At 35.3% G+C, this 23,718-nt stretch overlaps 2 protein-coding genes across 18 annotated transcripts in view; both read right to left on the reverse strand.

Moving 5' to 3' along the window:
• The window catches only part of LOC105229221 (mothers against decapentaplegic homolog 6), an 87,218-nt gene that overhangs the window by 12,349 nt on the left and 51,151 nt on the right, over positions 1 to 23,718 (reverse strand). For 10 of the 16 annotated variants that reach the window (XM_049450032.1, XM_049450040.1, XM_049450038.1 and 7 more), the window contains one exon: positions 18,946 to 20,311. In XM_049450032.1, the coding sequence (XP_049305989.1) occupies positions 18,946 to 19,864 (919 nt within the window). In that variant the 5' untranslated portion in view covers positions 19,865 to 20,311. The remainder of the gene's footprint in view (positions 1 to 18,945; positions 20,312 to 23,718) is intronic. The other 6 variants (XM_049450047.1, XM_049450045.1, XM_049450046.1 and 3 more) reach the window with 3 other exon arrangements.
• LOC125776628 (jerky protein homolog-like) lies at positions 2 to 18,937 on the reverse strand. Of its 2 annotated transcripts, XM_049450066.1 has the most exons (4): positions 14,075 to 18,937; positions 11,659 to 14,008; positions 11,504 to 11,590; positions 2 to 8,628 (listed from the first exon to the last, which is right to left on the reverse strand). In XM_049450066.1, the coding sequence occupies exons 1-2, from the start codon at positions 14,882 to 14,884 to the stop codon at positions 13,391 to 13,393; spliced, it is 1,428 nt and encodes a 475-aa protein (XP_049306023.1). In that variant the 5' UTR covers positions 14,885 to 18,937; the 3' UTR covers positions 2 to 8,628; positions 11,504 to 11,590; positions 11,659 to 13,390. The 2 variants fall into 2 exon arrangements, with proteins under 2 accessions (XP_049306023.1, XP_049306022.1); XM_049450065.1 differs by having other exon boundaries at positions 11,504 to 14,008.

Consider the following 23,718-nt stretch of genomic DNA (forward strand, 5'->3'; position numbering starts at 1 on the left):
AGAAAAATATTTTCTATACATATGTGTAGGATGAAGGACAGAAATTTGCATGAATTTAATAACAATTAAGCTCTATCAAAAATACTCAAATAAACATATTAGATAAACCAATATTTCATATAACTAATAGAGCTTTGTTCTAATACAAAATGCCAGTGGTCCAACGCATTGTGACCACCGAAGCATACATTAAGAGAATTTGCAAAGAGACCAACACTTAATAACTTACGAATGGGATGAACGATCAGACCTCCATAAAGAGTTTCGAGTGGTTTTGTCAGCATGGCTGGACTTTTTCAGGAGAAATTAAAGAAAATCCTCGGGTTTCGTCAAAAAATTGCGAAACATTTTAAAGCTCTATTACTTCTGAGCATCCAGAAACTTTAAGAAGTGTGTACCCAAAAACCGTTTATTAATCTTAATATATAAAAATCACGTGTCACGATGTTTGTTTTCGATGGACTCTTAAACTACTGAACCGATTTTAATGAAATTTTCAACACTGTGTGCAGTTTGGTCCAACTTGAAAGATAGGATAGTTTATAACTCTCCTTATAGTCGCATTATTTATTTATTGCAAATTATTTGTTTATTATTAGCAAAGAGCTATCCACCAGTTGGTGGCGCTAAGAGCGGTATTGAGTGCGGTATGTTACAGTAGATGGCGCTACAAACATTAAAAACATTAAATGAAAATGCGTTGTTTGAAGTTTATATTATTTGTGGTAAAGTTATACGAGTCTATGACTTCCAAAAAAAAATAAAAATTGGGCGGGGCGAAGTTCGCCGCGTCAGCTAGTAAATTAATATATAAAAACGTGTTGATTTTGCTACAAAATATATTAATGAAGATGCAAAATCTTATTTAGCGATGAAAGCAAGTTAACAAACAAAAAATATGGCTCAAATACAAAGAAGTGTTTTTATCACAAAACTTGCTTGCTACAATCAAACACGTTTCCGCAATGGTGAGGGCTTGCATGCAAGGGGCTGGGTTTTCCCACAAACTTTAACTCTTTTAAGCGGTTATATAAAGCTAAGTTAGTATAACTAATCAGAGAACAAATATTTATAAAGATTTGTTGAGACTCGATTTCCCGAAGGCCAATTATTTGTAGCTATGAAACCAGGAATGTTATTTTTAAGACACTGCAGGTGGTTTTGCCTTGTCCTGGAACAGAATCTTGCTGGAAGATCCAATGTTCTCTATCGGTGAGAATATTACGTAACTACTTTACCACATCTTCTAAACATCTTTTCTCAGGCAATCACGATCACCTGTCTTTCTGTCATCAGCTGAAAACGTTCGCGAAAAACGATCAATAGTACAGTAAACAAACAATCTCGATTATTTTATTTTGAAAAGCTCATAAATTTCACTTGCGCTTTTTCCACACTTATGTAAAACAATCACCGCAGTACGATTTTCTCTATCTGAACACTGCACTGATTATTATACATATACGAGTAGACCCTCTATACAAATTATATAATATTAAAAAATAACGGTACTTTTTTCTATGATTTTGTCCTCGCTGTGCGCATTACAAACTTTATAACAGAATTTATGCAAGACATACCAGGTTATTAAAAGTGTATAATGATTGTACATCTACAATTAGAACAGTAGAAAGATGTGTTGCTGAATTTAAACGTGGTCGTACAAACCTTGAAGACGATCCACGTGAAGGACATCTAAAAAGCGCATCGACACCAGAAATCATAGCCAAAATACAAACTTGAATTAATTTTTGTTTTATTGTAATCTCTTACTTGTATTTAGTTACAAAAAATCACTTACTATATAAAACAAAAACTGTTTTATTCAACTTTTTATTTTATTATTTTGTACAGGCTATTAAAAAAAATTGTGATTGAGAAATGGTTGTGAAGATCGTTGATTGACTGAGAGAAATTTAGTAAAAATGTGAGCCATATTTTAAGTGAAATTTTGGGTTTTAGAAAGCTATGTGCACAATGGATGCCGAATTCGCTAATATTGGAACAAAAGCACATTCGAATGCGATTTTCTCCGCAACATTTGGATCGTTTTAAAAAGTATAAAATGGATTTTGTGCGTCGATTCATCCCTATGTATGAAACTTGGATTTATCACCAGGATTCTGAATAAAAACAAAAGGCTAAAGAGTGGTATAGCCCTGGATGTTCGGCTTCGAAGCGAGCTCCTGTCCGGATATCGGCAAAGAAGGTTGTGACATAAATTTTTTGAGATGCGATAGGAAATTTATTTGTGGATTAGTTCCAAACTTATAAAACAACTAATTCTGAATATTATTGCAACCTTTTGGACCAATTGAAAGAAAAAAATCGTGAAAAAGGCCACGCTTTGCAGAAGAAAAAAATCGTTTTTCATCAGGGCAATGCACCTTGTCGCAAGAGCATTTTGTCAATGGCTAAAATCCAAAGCAAGCGTTTTTTTTATCAAATGAAGAGGGTATCATTGGAGCGTAGTTTGCAGACCTTCCCGATTCTCACTTCAGGGATGGGATTCACAGATTGGAGGATCGTTAGAGCAAATGTATTAATGTTCAGGGAGATTATACTGAATTATAAACTATATTTTGAATCACAAAATTGTGTTTTTCTTATCAAACGACAAAACTTATTGAACAACCTCGTATGATTTAACTTTATAAAAGAGAAAAGTTATTTAAAAGTTTATATTTAGGTTGTCATAAACTATTAGAGTTTTTACAGTCTAACTTCATGGAAACACTGTAAATTATGATTATCAAATAAATAATCGTTAAATGGTTAGCAAAAATAAAAACGATACTGACATACATATTATGGTGGGTCAAAAAAGCTATTTTTTTTTCGTTTGGTTGATAGACCACTAAGAAAGGCTTACAAAGTATGAGGTCTTAATTGTAACGGAAGGATCCTCCACCTAACGGTTTTATTTTTTTCATATTATCAGATAAGAAAAAATTGTATCTCGCTTTCAACCACTTAAAAAACAAATTGAAATTGAAATACAAAGTGATCTTCTAGGGTTTTTCGTAAACTTAATCGTTTTAAAAATATAAACGGTTGAAGTTTAACTATTTCAAGGCAAAGTTGTTTTTGGATTTTTATAAAGTTGTTTTTTGGATTTTTATATCTCACAAGCAAGACTATGGGCCTTGCAATTAATAATAAACATCATTTCGTCATTTAAATAAACATCATTTTAAATTTCAATTTTATTTAATTTTTCGATTCATGGTCAAAAAACAAAAAATAATAAAAATATATTTTTAACAGAAATTAAATAATATGAAATAAAGCAAATTTTTGTAGAGCAGTAAATTTCATAAAAAAACTAGAATAGAGCAATTTCATACAAAATCCACAAGAAACCGTTAGTTTATGGACCTTCCCGTTAAAATTAAAAGCACATACTTGGAGAGTCTTTCTTAGAGGTGTCTATCAACCAATTTTTCAGAATACGATGCGGAAAAAAACACACGCCTTTTTTAACAACCCTAAGCATGTAAGTTATCTGGCTTTCTTAAAATTTATCACATGCAAACACGTCGAATATTTGACATCTAGAAAAATATATTAAATTAAATTAAATGATATTAAAGAAAATAAGGAAGGGCTATGTTCGGGCGTAACTACTTATAGTCTCACAGAGTAAAGTGGTTATGAGATTTCCGTGTAAATTTTAATTAGAAATAAGTGGTGCCACAATTATTTACATTCGCAGTTAAAATATTTAGAGGATTTTTTACGAATTTACTCCAATTGTGGGAAACCGTATTATAGTTTTGTTTTATAAGCTTGTAATTAATTTAAAACGCATACCAATGTATTGAGGAATATGAAAATAAATCGTTTTATGACAAAGAATAAAAAATTGTATTTCTTATATCAATATTACGATACACTTATGATATATATAAAATGTAATCTTTGTTATTTTAAACATAAGTCTTAATAGAGTTTCCCTAATAGTAGGGGAGCCCGGAATGCTAAATTTGCAGTTACTGGAGCGTCATGGAGACTTACTAGATTGTCAAGATAACGTTTAAAAAAAAAGAAAGTCTAGGTGAAGTTTTCCATTTTAGTGGGAAGAAGAGCGGGTAATTGGTTTCAAAAATGTAAAAAAAAAAAACAGTCACATGAAAATACTCAAGCGCGTCAGTCATTTATGCTATATACGCGCATTGTATTTCTGATAGTCGATATATATTAATCTGACAATCAAGTCAGGGTTGAAGGCCGTAATGACAGATTAAAAAAAAAAAAAATAGTTATTCGAGCGTGTCAGATTTTCTAAGCGAATGTTAATGAACCTCTAAAAAGTGTACCATTTCAATTTCTGACAATTTCGACGTGGACAAAAGTCATTTATTAATTTTAAAACTTGTAAAAAAAAAGATACTCGAGTGTGTCAGATTTTTATACAGGGGGATGAACTTGGTGTCAGAGTCTTCCCAAAAGTAATCTGACAATTATATAGAGGCATATCGTTAATCTGACGATTTAAAAGTGGAAGAATTCTGTTTACATATATATAAATAGAAAATTTAATAATTTATTAATATGAAAATAGAAAAAATAAAATACAAAAATAATATGTCAATTTTCGTCATTCGAGTCATCGTCGAAGTTGGTTTCCACTTCTTGAGCTTCCTCTTTATTTTTTTTTAATACAATATAATAAATAATAATTACATTAACATTTACTCGTCTATTGTATCAACAGCCCTTATTATGAAAGTGCTAGGAGTAGATATTTCGAGACTCTCTCCAGAAAGTTCTGGTACATTAACACGGGCCTGCTCACTTTCTGTACCAATTTGAATTTGTCTTCCAAAATCAGATGGTATTTTAAGTGCTGTAAAAAGCTTATAACACTGGGTATGATAGCTATCGTTCAATGAGGTTTCTTCTGACAGTTCAACAGTAGCATAAGCGTTGCTCGATTTCCTGACAACCAGCTTCGCTTTACGATACTCCAAAACAGTTATACATTTATTTAAAGCTTGTGGAGTAAACTTTTTGAATTTTCCACAAATTTCTTCGCCACAGAAAACACATTTTACACTAACGTCACTCATTTTTACAATGGATGTTAGAAAGATTGTTTATAAAAAAAATAGCGGCACTTACCCGTTGCTTTGGCGACGACTTTGTTAGCAAAAAAAAACGAATTAAAAGCGGACCTTTTGTCGACGATTTTACCTGTATCGCCACACGGAAATTGTCAGATTATATGATTTTCGTGCTTCTGACACAATTACCTTTAAAATGAAAAAAAATCTATCGCGCTCGAGTATTTCAAGGTGACGTTTTTTTTTACAGATTTGTCACCCTGCTATTTCTGTAAGCCACCCTCAAACTGTCAGAATATTGAAATATACACTCGTCTTCATGCATTTAACTTACCATCTCTTAATCTTACGCGCTCGAGTTTCCCGAAGGATCGATTTTTTTCTCTAATCTGACGAACCCCCCACAACGCACGCCTCCATATTAAGGGCTCATATTTGGTTGGGGTACATAAAAAGGTGCAATGTTTCTCCCCATATAGTTTTCTGACACGCTTAAGTAACTGCAAAAATCCCCTCTTGGGCTCCCCTACTATAAGTATAAATTTATTTACATGTTCCAAATTACGTTTCATTTGATTTTAGAGTATTTTGTTTCTATCTATATTTAAAAATTGTTATTTAATAACAAATAACACATGTAATTTAAAATTGCTTAATTAAAATATTTATATATTACAATATTTTATCTATACCATTCTAATGTCATTATGTTTGAAAACAAAGCAAGAACTGTTGTGCTAAGTCTGAAAACTTAATTCGAAGTAAAGAGTGATCCATTCCTTACTTTTTTAAAGAAAAGTACAGAAACTTAAAATTTTATAGGGAATGGAACCAAATTTTGCTTGAAATCGTCGAATCTTCTTAGAACTTTTCAAGAGCTCATAGAGCGAAGCTATGTCACTTGGTAAGATCGGGCAGATTCCGCACTTGCACAAGCTGTATTTGTACACTTTCAAGTTAAGATCTGGACGTAAAATGCGCCAAGTCGCTGCATACGTCAGTCCAAGTTGCTGCCGATTATGTTAACCATAAGTTGAGCGAAGCGCGCGAAACACATTCTTTACAGATTGTGAATTTCCGGAAAAAAAGTTAAACGACTTGTAAACGTTGTTTAGGCGTAAGTATTTCCTTGATGAAATGCCAAACAATACTGCAAAAAATAACATGACAGCTTGACACGACTCACGCGTGATCTGTGAAAAAAAGACATTGAAGAAGTACATCTACTTGGATCACCACTTGGATTAGAGACGCAAATACTATCACGGTAGCTGTGTAGTGTCTCATAAGTAATTGCATTAACATGGATCTGAAAAAGCCTAATCGGTTTGAGTACTAAAAAAATTCTACACCAAGCGGGGAACTAAAGTTATTTTTGAAGAATATTTCCTATTGTAGTCCAAATGTTAAAATCTCTAACAATTAGGACGTATCGATTGCAAAACTCCGAAGTAAGGACTTCCTGAAGTTATGAAATTATGTTTGAACCAGGAACGTTCAAAAAAACTTCTTAAACTTTGCAGCCTGAATAAATTTTCTTTCTTTCTATTGAGGTAGTAATACTACTTGTTGCATATATACATACATGCATATGTATAATATAATGGTGGCAAAAAGCCAAACTGACGAAATGGAAACTTGGATGCAATATGAGCCCATGAGCGGTTCGTGACAATATTGGAATAAGTCAGCTGTTCTAAATTTATCAAAAGTAAAAATTAAGGGTTCGTCTCAGTGTGACCCTCCGAAAAATCACTGATTTTCGCGATTTTAGTTTTTAATATTAAAATTACTAATCGGTGCGGCATGTATAGTATGTGTTGGTTCTAGATGAAAAATGTAGATACACTATATACATATATGTATTTACACATTTAAGTTATTTTTAAAATAAGTGAACATTTTTGAAACTATACTGATTTTATTAAAGGAGGATGATCTTTTCAACGCTCCAGCTCGATCATGTAAACAGTTTCCAGTTGAAACGCAACTCGCAATTGTTCTGTATCGCTTGGGTTCTTGCCAATAGTGGTGGTGTCATTCAGGTCAGAGTTTGTTAGTTTTCCGCATAACGTATTTCTTTTTTTTAGAATGTAACTTAGCACATTTTTAATGCCCTATTAAAATAAAAAAAAAAAACACTATATATTTTAGCAAATCCAACCCAAAACGCTTTTTTCTGAAACGTGGAGTGAGTTACCTAACTCCATAAGATTCGTTGATGGCACCGAAATACTTTTGGCGGAAAAACCGGCACAAGACTGAGAAGCGTACTTTTCACGGCAGAACATTTATTCAGTTAAGGCTCAAGTCGTGTGCCATAAGTAATTTCAAAAGTGGACATAAGTATTTTTAATAATTGCGAGTTGTCAAATAAAGCAGTTTCGTTTTGGTGGTGAATGGATCGCAGGTGATAGTGCATATATTGGGTAGTCAAAAAAGTCTTTTCGTATTTCTAATCAAACTTCAGCTTACTTTTTTATATTTATATCAATAAATAAATAAACAAATATGTACCATTTTGGTCGACCACTTTTTGCCATTTTCCACTAGTCAGTGGAAGCCAGCGAACCATTGTTGTGCTACACGAACTGATACAGCATCCTCTTTATAAACTTCACAAATTTCATTGATGGCTTACATAGCATTCTTCCCTTTTTTATACAAAAGTTTCAAAATATAGAGAATTTCTTCATTATTTTCACCCATTTCTGAACAGCTGTAACTTTTTTCCAACTTCCCCGAATTTAATGACACAATGTGATTGATAGCAGTGGAGATATACGATAAATTAAATTAAATAGCATTTCATATAAAGGCCTAACTATAATGTACATAAGCCAATCTTATAACAAAGCTAATTTTTTTTTAAACAAAACATTGAGTCGTGATTGCCATTGAACACTGTTTTTGAATGTTGAAAGAAAAATTTGACACGAAATTGCAGAGTTATTAGACAGAGGTGGGGCGACGAACAATCTTTGAACTGTTAATTATTCAAATAACAAATAAATAAAATCATACAGAAAATTCAGTTGTTTTTTTATTTCTTCAAATTAAGTTCAATTTCTTTACGTAGACATACATATGCATATTCTATATATACAGTAATTCTTATATAATAAAACATACGTTTATAAAAAAGTAACTCAAATTAGTTTAATGGAAAAGCTTGAGAATATTAACATAATACAATTTTTTTCATGTAGACAATGTAGGTCAGTCACCTTTAGCAATCAATAAAAACGCATACAAACGAACATACATACATGAAAAATGAACGATTCAAAAGTTTAAAAGGAGGAAAACATTTTCAGACTTCAGAAATTAAGGTTCAAGATAGAAGATAAAATTATAACACATTTCAGCTAATTATTACTTGTTTCATCTTTTTAATCGTTTATGCTTCAATCGGATTTTTTCACTTCGATTCGCTCTACTTTCTCCAGCCTTGGTTTTTGTTATTGAAACTATTTTCTTCTTTTCTTTCCAAAGTTCAAGTTTTCGGGCTTCAAAACCAACTTTTTTCTTTTCAATTTCAAAAATAGACTGGTGCAGAAGCCTTTAAAAATGATAAAAAAGAAAGGAACGAAATATAAAATAACATAACAAAATAAATAAAAATATATAACAAAATAAATGACAGTAAGAGAAAATTAATTTACAGGCGATCTGATGTCAGGAAAAGGGAGGCAAAGGGCGTGACTGAATTTTTAAGGGCTAAGTATGTTTTTTCCTATAGGACTTCTAGCCACGACCCTCTTCTTTCTTTTCCCCTATTTTATTTTTCCCTTAATGTCGGTTATTTTATTTTTTGTCTCTGATGGGTTTCATCATCTTAATATAATTTTTTTGTTTTTAAAAATTATCTAAAGTTATTTTTTGTGCACTGTTAACGGTTGGTGAAGAAAAGTTTGATAAAAAAGTAGCGGACGGGCTGACTACACTCTCAAAAGGTGTTGAAGGAAATATAGCAGACGGACTAGTTACTGATTATCTAGTATAGAAAATATATTAGACGGACTGTGCAATGGTCTGGTAGAAGTTGAGTCTAAACATGTGTCTAAACGCTTCATCGTCATTCATTCATTCCGCAACACTGCTTTTCCAACTTTTTAAAGCCTATATGGACCCATTATGGAGTACCGCAAGTCAATCAAACATAGACATTTTTCAACGATATCAGTCCAAGGCTCTTCGACTTATCGTTGTTAATGCACCTTGATATGTGGCATAAAGATCGAAACATGAAATTCGCAGAATAAGGACACAATACCTTGAGAGACTACACAATCATACAAATGGTCTGGCATAAGCCTTAATAGAAAATACTTGTAGTGATACATTCTGAAAAATTAAAAGAAATCTTGTTTTAAATTTAACTTTTAAACATTAAGTCTTGAATATTGAAAATAAAATGTTAAATGTAGAACTTGGAATATAATGGCTATTAATTAACAGTGGAGTCTTGTGAAGCTCACGCAAGTAAGAAAAATTCTCTGAACGCCATTCATTCGGGAGTAGTCAGAAACAACTATTTTACATATGGCTCCAGCAGCTCAATACTTCTGGTCTTAGACCACATATTCTTTGAGTAGCCAAAGAACATCTGTCTCCCCAAATGGGTTGAGACTGAACGACTTCGCCAGGGCCCGATATATAGTTATCTATAGTACTAGATTCCAGCATAGAAAAATTCACCAAGCTACCTCGCTGTCTCCAGATCGAAACATCACCAACCAGATCGATCATGTTGTGATAGACGGAAGAGACCCGTCTCCAGTGTTTTCAACGTCCGCACGGCAACATACACAAGGAAGGTTCGACGTCGCGAAGCAGCAATCACTACAGACAGTCGAATTGCACTCCTGCTCTCTGAGAGCACTCATCAGCAATTCGGTATGAGGGAACTATGGGACGGGATTTTAAGCTACTGATGTACACCTGCAAACGAAACCGTTGGTTTTCGGAAAGGCGAAAGAGCAGCTGATACGATAAAGAGAAAAACACAAGACCTACCTCTAAATGTTGTAATTGAGCACAACACGTGCGGGATGGGATAGATACCGAGAGTCGAAAAGGAAAGCGGGATGCATTTTCAGACAAAAAAAAGAGAGAGGCCGAAATGAGTAGATATGAAGACCTTGACTTGCTGGTCGACAGGGGCAATGATTGAAATTTTTACAAAAAATGCGGCGACTAACAGAAGGTTTCAAGACCGGAGCATACTCCTGTAGCATCCCCAGAAGTGATCTGGCGACGGATGCCCGGTACGAAGAGCATACTGAAACTTTAGAGGAAGCACTTCTCCAACCTAACAAATGGCAACGAAAACTTAACACCAAGAGATGGTGATCCCGATCTTCCAATCGATGATGATGGAGTCTCCCGAACATTAAGAAGCTCGAACAGCAATTCCCCGTCAGGGGATAAACTTTCTCAACATCGCATATCTTATCGAGCATACTATGTGAAATATTAAAGCCCATCGTCAAAAAACTCCGTCGCGATCGGGAAGAATCTCTTCGAGCCTTTCGATACTAAACTAGGTTTCAGATAACGCGACTTCCTATCGTGGGACTTCTTCAATCCACTCCCCTTGAGAAAATAATTCGAGCAGCAGAACTCAATTGAGCAGGTACCATCTTCTATAAGAGCGTACAGCTACTGGCAACCGCCGATGATATTGATATCATTAGCCTTAGTGTTAGTGGTTAGTTCTGATTTCTCCGGACTAAATAAGGAAGCGAAGCAAATTGGTCAGTAGTAAAGGAGGGTAAGAGGAAATATCTCTTGTAATGAAACTAACAGTCGTCGGACTTGCGACTTGGCTCCTACGTCATTGTTGGGAGTCATAACTTCGAAGTCGTAGATTATTTTGTCTATCTTGGAACCAGTGTTAATACCAACAACTCTGTCAGCCTCAAAATCCAACGCAGAATAACTCTTACTAACGGGTTTAACTTCAGACTTCTATTGCTATATGGTGCAGAGGCATAGACGATGACAACATTTGATGAGTCGGTGCTACGAATTTTCGAAAGAAAGCTGCTGCGGAAGATTTATGGTATTTTGTGCACTGGGGACTGGAACGATGAGTGGTACGAGATATACGATAAAATTAACATAGTTAAGCGAAATAAGAGACAACGGCTACTCTGGCTAGGTGATGTCGTCCGAATCTGAGAGTATTCGGCGCAGTAGCTGCCAGGGGAAGCTAGGTCCTTCTCCACCTAGTCCTTCCAAAGAAATTAAAATCCTTTGGAAAGATGAGGTGAAGAAGGACCTGGCTACACTTGGAATCTCCAATTGGCACCAAAGGGGTGTCTACGGCAATAGAGAAAACCTAATATTAAAATTTGCATCTAATTCACTTAATGACGACTGAAAAGATTGTGAATAAATAAGTTTAAAAAAATTAAATCGGTCAGGATTACCCTCTATATTGTCCAAGATAATTGTGACCGGGTTTGTTGTTTTCTGCTCCGTCCACCTAAACTCTCTGTTTATCCGCCATCTATTTTCTATAAATATTTAATTAATTAATTTTAAAATAATCAAATAATACAACATTATATTTAAATGCACTTACATTTACCATGTTACAGCGGAGAAATCAAAACGCGAGATGAAAAAATGAATGTAATTTCACTGATAATGTAAAACGTAAAAAATGAACAGCTGTTTTCCGATATTGCCATTCTGCGAAATTTTGCAATAAATGCCACAAGTTTGCGGCATTAAATGAGTACCACTAATACCCTTTTTTATTTCTGTTGCTTGAATTCGTGTTATCTATTCTCAACTCGCCTATTGGAGTAAATACCGTTATATCAAAATGTTCACAGACATTCTGGGTCGAGTATAAACTTCAACTTTATTATATATGGCACCCTAACTGTTATGAATAGTTATTCCATCAGCTGAAAGAACTGGAAATTGATAAGGATAAGGCTTCATGGATCGTGCTATGAAACTAACAAAAGGTTCTAAAAATTTAATCTGCAAAGAAATCAATTTGCAAAAAATTTACTGTCATGCTGCTTATTTTTAATTTAATTTTTTTGCCAAAGAATACGTGTACAAAGTTTCAATAAGATAAATAAAATAAGTGGTGATGACTGATGATGTAATAGTACGAGTATAGTAAGACTGTTTGAATAAAGTTAAATCTTCGCTGCTTAAGAAAAAAAAAATACATTATTTCTTCAAGTAATTTTGAAAGCTAGTTACGCATTGTGAATGATTCACATTAGAAGAGCAAGAGAGAATAAACAAAGTAATCAAACTTTGTGCGTATGTATGTATGTATGTATGTGTATGGCAACACAAATATTTTCATTGAGATTTAAGGAATGTGGTTGATGATTGGTAAGTTTTATACAACATTTCAAAATTAACTATATTTCATAATAATGATTTTAACTAATTTAAGATGAATTTAACGATTACTTTGAATTTCCTTCAAGAAAGAATTGTTGATTAATTGTTTATTAAAAATTAGTAGTCGATTTCTTCAGAGCTGCCTACTAGCAGCGGCGTTAAATTTTCTTGACCAATTGACTAATTCTTTTTTATGAAGTTTTTGCATTTCTTGAGAACTGGATACTAAGCTTTAAGATATCTAACGTTACCAAAAGTTTGAAAAGAGTGTATTTATAGCTGTGGTATACGAGGTGTGTTCAAAAAGTATCGCGAATATCTCATGGGGATTACTTTGAAGGGGACAAAATAGATATTCATGAATAAATAAATAATTTTTGAAAAAACACAAAATTCGCGATACTTTTTGAACACACCTCGTATTTGTGTATACAAAACATATGTATGTATGTATGTTCTTTTGCGTCCTATGGATATACAGTAACAGACAAAAGTCTAGAGTTTTCGTGATTATGAAAGTATAAGCAATTTTTACAAAAAAACGTTTATACAGTTTTATCCTATGCATCATAATAAACTAAAACAGGTTATTATTGGTTTATTGGATTATTATTGGTTTTAGTTGTAGTTGAAAAGATATACAGTACGAACTCGGTAATCGCAACTAATAGAAATCTAGGTAGTTGCACTTATTGAGTTTGTTGCACCCAGCGAGGAAAAATATATAACAAAAAATATGACAAATAAAAATCGTTTTATGATATAGAAAGCTTATTTTTTTATTAAAAATTTGATTTTTTAAACATATCAGGTATTATTGTCTGCACTTTTTTCTTATTAAGGGTTTTTATTATAGCCCTTTCACGAAGCTCCTTCAGAAATATAATGTCTTTTATTGGAATATCGTTTTCCTCAGCCCACTGAATGCATGTGTTAAAAGATTACATAGCAACTGATCCTTTCATTTTAGGATGTGGAATAACATCCGCTTCGCTATCATCGGAATTTTCAATTTCTACGGCTTCTTTATCCACTTCTTGATAAGCAGCACTTTCGTGCATCCATTCATTTAGCTCTTCATTTGTGAACGAATCATTTGGTGCAAGTTCTTGGAGCATTGATACAAGGATTGCGCGTTCATTTTCAATTTCCCTTTTTAGAATGCTGAGAGGAATATCGTCCTCTTCACTCCACTCAACATCTGGTTTCACTAACATATTCCAGCACTTGCGAATGGAGGTTGCTGACACTTTTTCCCATGAACTTGCAAGAAGACAGATAGCATGTCTTAAGTTGAATTCCTTTATTTTTTCTTCCAGATGAGTGGTTTTATTCCCTATTAAATGCTCCAAAAGACTTTTTTTGTAATAGACTTTTGTTAAGTTAATAACGTTTTGGTCCATTGGTTGGAGAATCGCGGTACAGTTAGGTGGAAGACACATAACGGTTATCATTCCATCATCACTTTTCATCTCATTGTCTTTAAGATAACACGGGGCGTTATCCAAGACCAATAGGGCTTTTTTGGGAAGTCCCTTGGATTCTAGAAATTCGCGTACCTATAACAATCCAAAAAAATACAAATAAATTTTAAACAAAAATTCAATACATTTCGTATTTCTCACCTCAGGAACAAACGTATGATGAAACCAGTCTTCGAAAAACAAATAAGTCATCCACGAGTTCTTGTTAGCCTTGTAGACAACGGGCATTTTTTGAAAATTTTTGAATGTTCTAGGGTTTTTTGCTTTTCCAATGACAAAGAGCTTAACTTTGTGCGTACCCGAAGCATTTGTGCATGCAAGAAATGTTATTCTTTCCTTACTAACTTTCCGACCAGGAGCAGATGATTCCTTTAAGCTCACCAACGTTTTATCTGGCATCTGCCTGAAAAACAATCCGGACTCGTCGGCATTATAAATTTGTTCTGCAGAAAGATCAAGCTCCTTGATTTTATTTCTAAAACGTATTACAAATGGGTCGACGGACGCTGTCTTATTGGAAAGCTTCTCTCCACAAATTTTCAATTGGCGGAGGCCATATCGCTTTTTGAAATTAGATACCCAACCATTACTTGCATGAAAAAATCCTGTCTTTTCTTTTATTTTCTCATGGAGCTTGCGAGCTTTTGCTTTGACGATATCGAAGGATATAGGCACATTTTCACTCCTTTGTTTCAAAAACCACTTGTAGAGAGCCTTTTCCATTCTTGGGAATTCACAAGATTTTAAGGTTTGCCGTTTTCCTGGCCCAGTTTCCATATTTGTGGCATATTTAAGTAAACAAGTTTTTTTCTTCTTTATTCTCGTAATTGTCGACTTGTGAACTTTATAATCAATACAAAGAGCTTTTGTCGATACACCACTTTCTAGTTTATCTAAAATTTCAGTTTTTTCTTTAATTGTTAGTTTTATTAATTTTCTTGTGACCACCATGACTTTTACACATAAAACACTACCGGCGTGTTGCAAAATAAACTGATAATGAAAGTCATTTGTTGACAATTGCTCTTAACACACACACAAAAACAGCGAAGTCGACAGAGCAACGGTAAAATAACGATCAGTTTGTGAATACAAAACAAAAAATGCCATAAGAAGAAACCGACAAAAAAAGAACTGAAGCAAAACATATTTAGATGTAAAGTTGCTGTTATTGAGGTCAATATTTTTGAGTAGTTGCACTTATAAAGGTTACATTGCTATGTTTTATAGTGTTGCAAGAATCGAGGTGTTGCGTGTATCGAGGGTTGCGGTTACCGAGTTTATACTGTATCACTTAGCAGAAAGAATTTTGTGATAAAATATAAAAATGAAAAATTTTTTATTATGAAATTTTAAAAATAAAAAAAAACGACGGTACAAACATTTGTAAACACAACTTAAAAAATAATGATTCTACTGAAATTAACCCGCGCAGTATTCATTTGAGAATGGTAAGTATCTCATAAAAACGGTAGCTTAAATGTCATAGAAATGGACAAATAGTGAAAAGTCTTCTTCTTCTTTACTGGCGTAGACACTGCTTATGCGATTATAGCCGAGTTAAAAACAGCGCGCCAGTTGTTACTTATTTTCGTTACGTGGCGCCAATTGGAAACCTCAAACGAAGCCAGGACTTTCTCCACCTGGTCTTTCCAACGGAGTGGAGGTCTTCCTCTTCCTCTGCTTCCCCCGGCGGGTTCTGCGTCGAATACATTCAGAGCTGGAGTGTTTTCGTCCATACGTACGACATAACCTAGCCAGCGCAGCCTCTTAATTTGTTGAACTATGTCAATGCCGTCGTATATCTCATACAGCTAATAGTTCCATCGAATGTGTTATTCGCCGTGGCCAACGCGCAAAGAACCATAGATTTTTCGCAGAACCTCTCTCTCGAAAATTCATAATAACGACTCATCAGATGTTGCCATCGTCCATATCTCTGCACCATATAGCTGGACGGACTTTTTGTTCGTCGAGAGAGGTCCAAAGTAGCACATGTTGGCAAGAATTATTTTGGGTTGGATTTCGAGGCTGACATTATTGCTGCTGTTAATGATGGTTCTAAGATGGACGAAATTATCTGCAACTTCGAAATTATGACTGTCAACAGTGGCATGGGTGCCAAGTCGCGAGTGCGACGATTGTTTATTTGATGACAGGAGATATTTCGTCTTGCCCTCGTTCACTGCCAGACCCATTTGTTTTGCTTCCTTATATAGTCTGGAGAAAGCAGAACTAACGGAGCGGTTGTTGAGGCCAATAATATCATTATCATCGGCATACGCCAGCAGCTATACATTCTTATAGAAGATTGCACCTTCCCTATTTAGTTCTGCAGCTCGAATTATTTTATTCAACAATAGATTGAAGAAGTCACACAATAGAGAGTCGCTTTGTCTGAAACCTCGTTTGGTATCGAACGACTCGGAGAGGTATTTCCCGATCATGACAGAGCTTTTGATATTGATTACGTCAGTTTACACAATCGTATTAGTCTTGCGGGGATACCAAATCAGATATCGCGACATAAAGGCAACGTCCCAGGATTTCGGAAATAAAATGGGTATGGTCGAATAGAGGAGATTCTGCAGATCAAGAATATATATAGTTATATAAGCTTATAGTTTTCAAGATATTCGCGTTTAAAGTTGAAAATTACCACTATTTGAAGTACGTATTTTCTCGATATAAAATTAGTTTTGCACTTATATTTTGAACTTTCATATCCACCAGCATTTCACTAATACGTTTGTACAGATTTATTCAACACTAGCTGACCCCACAGGCCTTGTCCTGCGCGAAATTATGTGTTTTGAAATGAAAAGAAATTTAAATTTATCATTTAATTTTTTTTTTTTTCAATGTAACGCAGCTTGGTAAACAACATTTTTTGGTTTCTGTTCCGGTGTACAAAAGATAATTCTGCAACTCGTGAGCACTCTACATATATGAACTCCTTTTTGCGTGGGCGGCCTTCGGCCGCGCTTCAAAAAAAATAACCCAGGTCGGTCCAACACCGGGGTGCATCAAATTTTTTTCGCGTAGAACTCCTTTTTGCGTGGGCGGCCTTCTGCCGCGCTTCAAAAAAAAATAACCCTGGTCGGTTCAACATTGGGGTGCATCAAATTTTTTTCGGGTAGAACTCCTTTTTGCGTTGGCGGCCTTCGTTTTTGCGGGCAATGGAACCTCTGCTCCATCGTCATCGATTGGGGAATCGGGTTCCCCTTCTCCTGGCGTTATATTTTCACTGCCTTTTAGCAGGCTGGTGAAGTGTTCCCTCCTTAATTTTAGTATGCTCTGCGTTTTTGTTGATTTTTCGAACATTACCCTGTCGGCCAGCTTGTCAAGCTCTTCATACTCACGCATTTCGGCCTCTCTCTTTTTCCGTTCGTAAATGCGTCTCGCTTAGCTCTTCAGTTCTCGGTATCTATCACATCCTGCATGTATTATTGTCGATCGTAACGTTGCGAGGTAGGCAGCCTGTTTTCTCTCCGCTGTGACACGGCACACCTCGTCGTACCAGCTGGTTTTTTGCACTTTCCGAAATAGTAAAAAATTAGTACTCCAAAATTAGTCGAACACATATGTAGCAAATATACAGGCTCCGCAGGAGCATAATACACATTAATCTATTATTTTCAAATAAAATGAAAATTTCGTTTTAATTTAGCAAAAGGACGTACAGAAAAAAAGGATGAATTCTTGTAAAAAAGAAATTGTATTTCAAGATGAATCGAAGTTCAACATTTTTGGGAGCGATGGAAGAAACCGAGTAAAAGTTGCTGCTGCAATATAATGCGATACCTTTAGTAAACGTAGCACCTTAAATTCAGTTTTGAATATACACTCGTGGCCACGAAAATTTCTTAAATTTTATTCGGACTTTTTCGTTCGTTCGGGATTTTCTTCAAATTAATTTTTCTTATGTTTTTAATAAATAAGAAAATTATAATATAGTTTTTAATTTATTACGTCAAAGGTGTAAAACACAAGCTTTTCTGTGTTTATACAAAAGAGGCAGATTTTATTGTTTTTAAAGTAATAAAGCGACTAAACGTCGTGTTTCAATTAAAGAAAAATGTAAGTAAGCACTAATTTCATTTATAAAGTAAAAGAAAGTAAATTAGAATAAATTAAAAATATTAGTTTTTCATTGCATGTCAGTCTCTTATATTTCGCGCCCATTTTGTAAGCTCACTAACTTCCAAATAATTTCATTTATAGCTGAATGTTTTAAATTTTTAATATTTCTGATAAATAACATGTCATTAACTTAGTTCTCAATAAAAAATTTTAATACCATTATAAAGTGTTGTCACAACACTTGAAAATTTTAAGTGGTATCTATGAAATATTTGAGGGAAGCAAAAGAAAAAACAGATATTCACTGCTACTCAGCAACAGAACACATAGCATTAGCTTGTAATCAATGCCATGGCGGGTTAAAGCAAGATTTAAAGCAACGGCCTAAATCATAAAATGCAATAATTAAGTATAATTCGCACTAAGATGTGGTATCGTACAGTACCTGTGTAATATATTTGCATAATAAAAGTAATTGTAAGTTATTAAATGGGAAAACATAATAACGCAGATCTGTGCTAAGTAACGTCTTCAAAAAGATCAATTCCGGAAAGATTACCATTCTGCCTCATTGATTCTAGTAGGGACTATAACCATTCACGTACTTTTTAAGAATAAATTGGGTTTTTGTGTTTCAGATGATTCAAACAAGAGAAATCGTGTCCGCCAGTAAAAAAAAAAAAAAAAAAAGTATCTTTTCACCCAGCCATTTCTCCGACAGATGTCATCAAAAAATTCCGAAAAACTTTGTTTATACACTCCACGATATACCTCATGATATGTGAAAAAGTTCTATTGTAGAATAAAAATTTCTATAAAAAAAAAATGTCAAAAAACAGGCCAGATTAGCGCCCCTTAGAGAGGTGTGAAAAAGTCCCATTTCATAGAAAAACTATTATTGTTACATACATAATTACTTAATCATTTACCTGTTTCGAGGACCCGACACCAATGCAAAGGATTGCAGCAAATATAAATAGAGTGTCGGTCGGCTGTGCAGATTGGCAAACGTTTCAGCTCCGTTGCATCTCTCAAATTTGGCCAGAGGAATAATCGGCAACAAATCACATGTGGCTCTTCTTTGTAAATTAAGGATCGTTTCAATAAAATACATTGGGAATCGTGTGAAGCAGACATTTCTTTTCGACATCTGACTGAATCCAATAATTCCCCTTGTTGTTGCCGATTGAGCATTTTCATAAGCTTTCGAAAGATTTGTTGAGACTTCTGTAATTGCTTTCCATCTACTGCTTGTTGGCCTACATCTGGTTTTTCGTTTTGATGGGAAATCGAATTGATTGAGGAATAATCTGTCGGCAGACCGCTGACGCCACAACAATTTCGCAGCATATTTACTGTCGCCGTAAATGTTCCCGTATTTGTATTTGAAACAGCCGTTGTTACATTCGTTATCGATATAGTTGGATTCAACTGGTTCTTCAGGTTCGATTGGAGGGAACAATGGGATAATCTGGGTAAGTAATCCAATGAGCGCCTGAGGTGTGTCTGGTTTTGAACTTGTCCCTCTTCGTTTGTAACGACGGTGAAAGCGTCGCAATCGTTTCCACAAGTAAATCCACTTTTGGAATCGTTCGCTTTCTGTTCGTAGCTTACTTCCGTAAACGAACCAAAATATTCGAGGTTGGATGTTAGCGTATTTGATGTAATCATAGTATGACAAAATGAATTCTGGTATTGCTGCAAGTTCTGGTATTGAAGATCCGTTTGAAGGAGGTGTTGATGTTGATGGGGAGGTGGCTGTTGTGGATGATTGTTCATCCCATCGAAATCTCTTGACAGGTTTTTTGACGCATAACGCCATAGTTCCTTGTCCTTTCGAAATAGCATGGAGGGACATAAAATGTTTTCGGAACATTTATTATATTTACTGTAAAAGCATTATTTAATCTGATTGTTATATTGTTCTGACTGTTGTCACAGTCATACGATACCACTCAAAACTTTCGCTCAAAAAACAGAAAAATAAATAAAATCTAACTGCAAACTGAGACGAGTCCGCTGATGGCCTTTGTCATTTACAATTTGTGTGCCTGGGCTAAATAAATATTAGCCAGGAAAACAGCTATATATGATAGTCATAAAGCAAAAGCTTTGAATTCAGTTTATTGTTCGGATTAGCATAAAGTGAAGGCGAATATAATATATAATGCTGTATTTTTAGTTACCACTTTACGTCGTATCGATATTTCGAAACATCATTTATTTAACAACTCGATTTGATATGTTAGTAATTTTCTATTTGAGTGTGGAATATCCTTTTTCAATTAATCTATTCTGAAATGAATTAAGAAAAAATGTTTTGTAAGCAATTTCAAATAGAAAATAAAATCGATATTTATAATAATAATATATATAACATATATATAATTTATAATATGCAGTTTCAAAAATGACACAGTGCTATATGTATGACTAAAATACCGAATTTCAAGTTACAATAGCTTATTTAAAAATGTACAGTAACTTTCATTGGAAACACAAATAAGTATATTGCAGTACATTTTAAAAAATATTATTTTGTATAAAGCTTTGAACTAGAGTTTTTAAGTTTATCGTTATTGTATGAATTAAATTCAATAAGAAAATGTTTGATAAATCCTTAAAGAGCCATTCGATTTCCAACAGTCAGAAAAGTGCATACGTTAATTTGAGCCGCATATGTAGCGCGTAAAGCAACATCGAGAAGACTGAGGTTATTATTTAGACACTATATCATTCTATCGATAACTTCAAGTGAATGCTTTTAGGCTTTTGGATAATAAGTCCCAAGCTCACCACATGCAATAATTTTGAATTTTTGAAAAACTTTAGCCATACCGGAATGATTTTTTATATTGTGCAATGCATTTGGATTTGTTTGAAAGTGCTAAATTGGCAGTCCATTTACCATCAAACAAACCTGATGAAGCATTTGCTAGGCAGTATGATTTTGTGATCAAATACGTGCAAGTGCAGGGTTACAAACAAAAACAAACCGTAATTACTTAATCATTACTCTTCGTTCTTTACCGACATAGAAACCGCTTACGCGGTTATAGCCGAGTTAGGAACAGCGCTCCAGTCGTTTCTTCCTTTCGCAAGGTGGCGCCAATTGGAGATTTCAAACGGAAACAGGTCCTTCTCCACCTAGTCCTTCCAAAGGAGTGAAGGTATTCCTCTTCCTCTGCTTCCCCCGGCGGGTACTGCGTCGAATCCTTTCAGAGCGGGAGTGTTTTCGCCCATTCGGACGACATGACCAAGCCAGCGTAGCTGCTGTCTTTTTATTCGCTGAACTATGTCAATGTCGTCGTACATCTCATACAGCTCATCGTTCCATCGAATGCGGTATCCAACGCGCAAAGGACCATAAATCTTTCGCAGAACCTTTCTCTCGAAAACTCGTACTCATCGACTCATCAGATGTATTGATGCTGGTTCCAAGATAGACGAAATTATCTACAACTTCGAAGTTATGACTCTCAACAGTAACGTGGATGTCAAGTCGCGACTGGGACGGTTATGTGTTTGAGGACAGGAGATATTTCGTCTTGCCCTCATTCACCACCAGACTCATTTGCTTCGGTTTTTTATCCATTCTGGACAAAGTGGAAGTAACGGCGCGGTTGTTAAGGCCAATGATGTCAATATTATCAGCATACGCCAGCAGCTGTACACTCTTATAGAAGATTGTACCTGCTCGATTTAGTTCTGCAGCTCTAATTATTTTCTCCAGCAGCAAAATTAAGAAATCACACGCGGGGATACCAAATTCAGACATCGCGGCATAAACGCAGCATCTTTTCGTGCTGTCAAAGGCAGCTTTGAAATCTACGAAGAAGTGATGTGTGTCGATTCTCTTTTCATGGGTCTTTTCCAAGATTTGGCGTATGGTGAATATCTCGTCAGTTGTTGATTTTCCTGGTCTAAAGCCACACTGATAAGGTCCAATCAGTTTGTTGACGGTGGGCTTTAATCTTTCACACAATACGCTTGATAGACTTTATACGTAGTGTTGAGATAGCTTATTCCACGGTAGTTGGCGCAAATTAAATTTCCGGCAATCTATCGGCCCCGGCTGATTTGTTGTTTTTCAGACGGGTGATTGCTATTCGAACTTCTTCATGGTTGGGCAATGGAACGTCTGGTTCATCGTCATCGATTGGGAAATCGGGTACGGGTTCAAAACAAGATATTGGTCCGAGTCGTTGTTAGAACGTACTTACGTCTAGAACACCGGAAACGTGTCTTCCGTCTATCACAACATGATCGATATGGTTGGTGGCTTTCCGATCCGGTGACAGCCAGGTGCCTTGATGTATTCTCTTGTGATGGAATCTGGTACTACAGATAACCATTTGGGGATGTTTCCTCGTGGAGGCTGAATTTACCTAGTGGCGGCGGCAGCTCTCATAGATGCGCTCCAAGCGCTCATAGATGCGCTCCAAGCGCTCATAGAAGACATCGTTGGTCACATCGTCCTTCTCTTCCGTCGTGGCATAGACGCAATTCAACGATTTGTTGAAGAACCTCGCTTTGATGCGGATTGTGGCTAGACGTTCATCCACCGAAGTGAATGACAGTACTCGGCGACGGAGTCTCTCTCCCACCACGAATCCCACACCAAACTTGCGCTCCTTTCTATGGCCACTGTAGTAAATGCCATAAGGACCTACTCGTCTCAGTCCTTGTCCAGTCCATCGCATTTCTTGGACGGCGGTCAGCCTTTATTTTCTCGAGGACATCAACCAGCTGGGCAGCGGCACCTTTCCAATTAAGGGACCGGACGTTCCAGGTGCATGCCTTCAAATCGAAGTCTTTATTTCGCTTTCCATGGTCGTTATCAAAAGGGGGGTCTCTCATGCGAGGCTGGTTGTTATTTAATCATTATTACCTGGTGGAAAAGGTGCACTTTGTATCTCAAATTTGTGCCAAAAAGCGAAAAGAAGAATCGACTAGTGCGCTGTGTTTAACTCGGAAATAACCGGGTAATCGGTGCCTACGCCAGTAAAGAATAAGAAGAAGACTTTAAATAAAAATAAAACCAAAAAATTATCATTTTATTTGCATTTTTCCTTAACAAATTAGAAATTTTGTTATCGTATGTACATAAACTTTTAAACAAACCAAATATAATTATTGGTAGCTTTTTTTAGTTCATTACATAACTTTGATTCAAAGTGAATTTGATAGTTAGCATTCGCTTCGAGGAACGTTTCACAAAGAGCCATAGAAATTTATATTCCGTCAGAATGTGTGCTTGTGAGGATTTTCAGTTCTCTGCAACCTCTTTATGTCTTTACATTGTAAGGAGTTGCTTCACAATAAATCTTTTTGAAGCCGCAACAGAGTAATTACAAAATGTGCAGAACTGCCCGTAAACTGATTTATCATTCGACGCATAAATTAACCACACCACCACGGCATCCAAAACTTGTTTGGTAATCAACTGATCGATAAACTTAACCCTTTCATCCCCAGCGTTGCTTCTGGGCAATTTCGACTGTTTAGCGATTAACTGTAAGCGTTGTCTTTGTTTTGGTCGGCTCATACTCAAATTCACTTTTGAAGATCATTTAGCAAAGCTATTCTAAAGAGAGTGGGTGTGCGTCGCTAAAAATTGTGTTGTGTAATTCGGAAGAGGCATTAAAGTTGTTAATATACTTAGATGACAATGCAAACTGAATTGTATGGCCTGCACGAAC

Source organism: Bactrocera dorsalis, chromosome 2 (assembly GCF_023373825.1).
Source record: "Bactrocera dorsalis isolate Fly_Bdor chromosome 2, ASM2337382v1, whole genome shotgun sequence".
Lineage (NCBI taxonomy): Eukaryota > Metazoa > Arthropoda > Insecta > Diptera > Tephritidae > Bactrocera > Bactrocera dorsalis.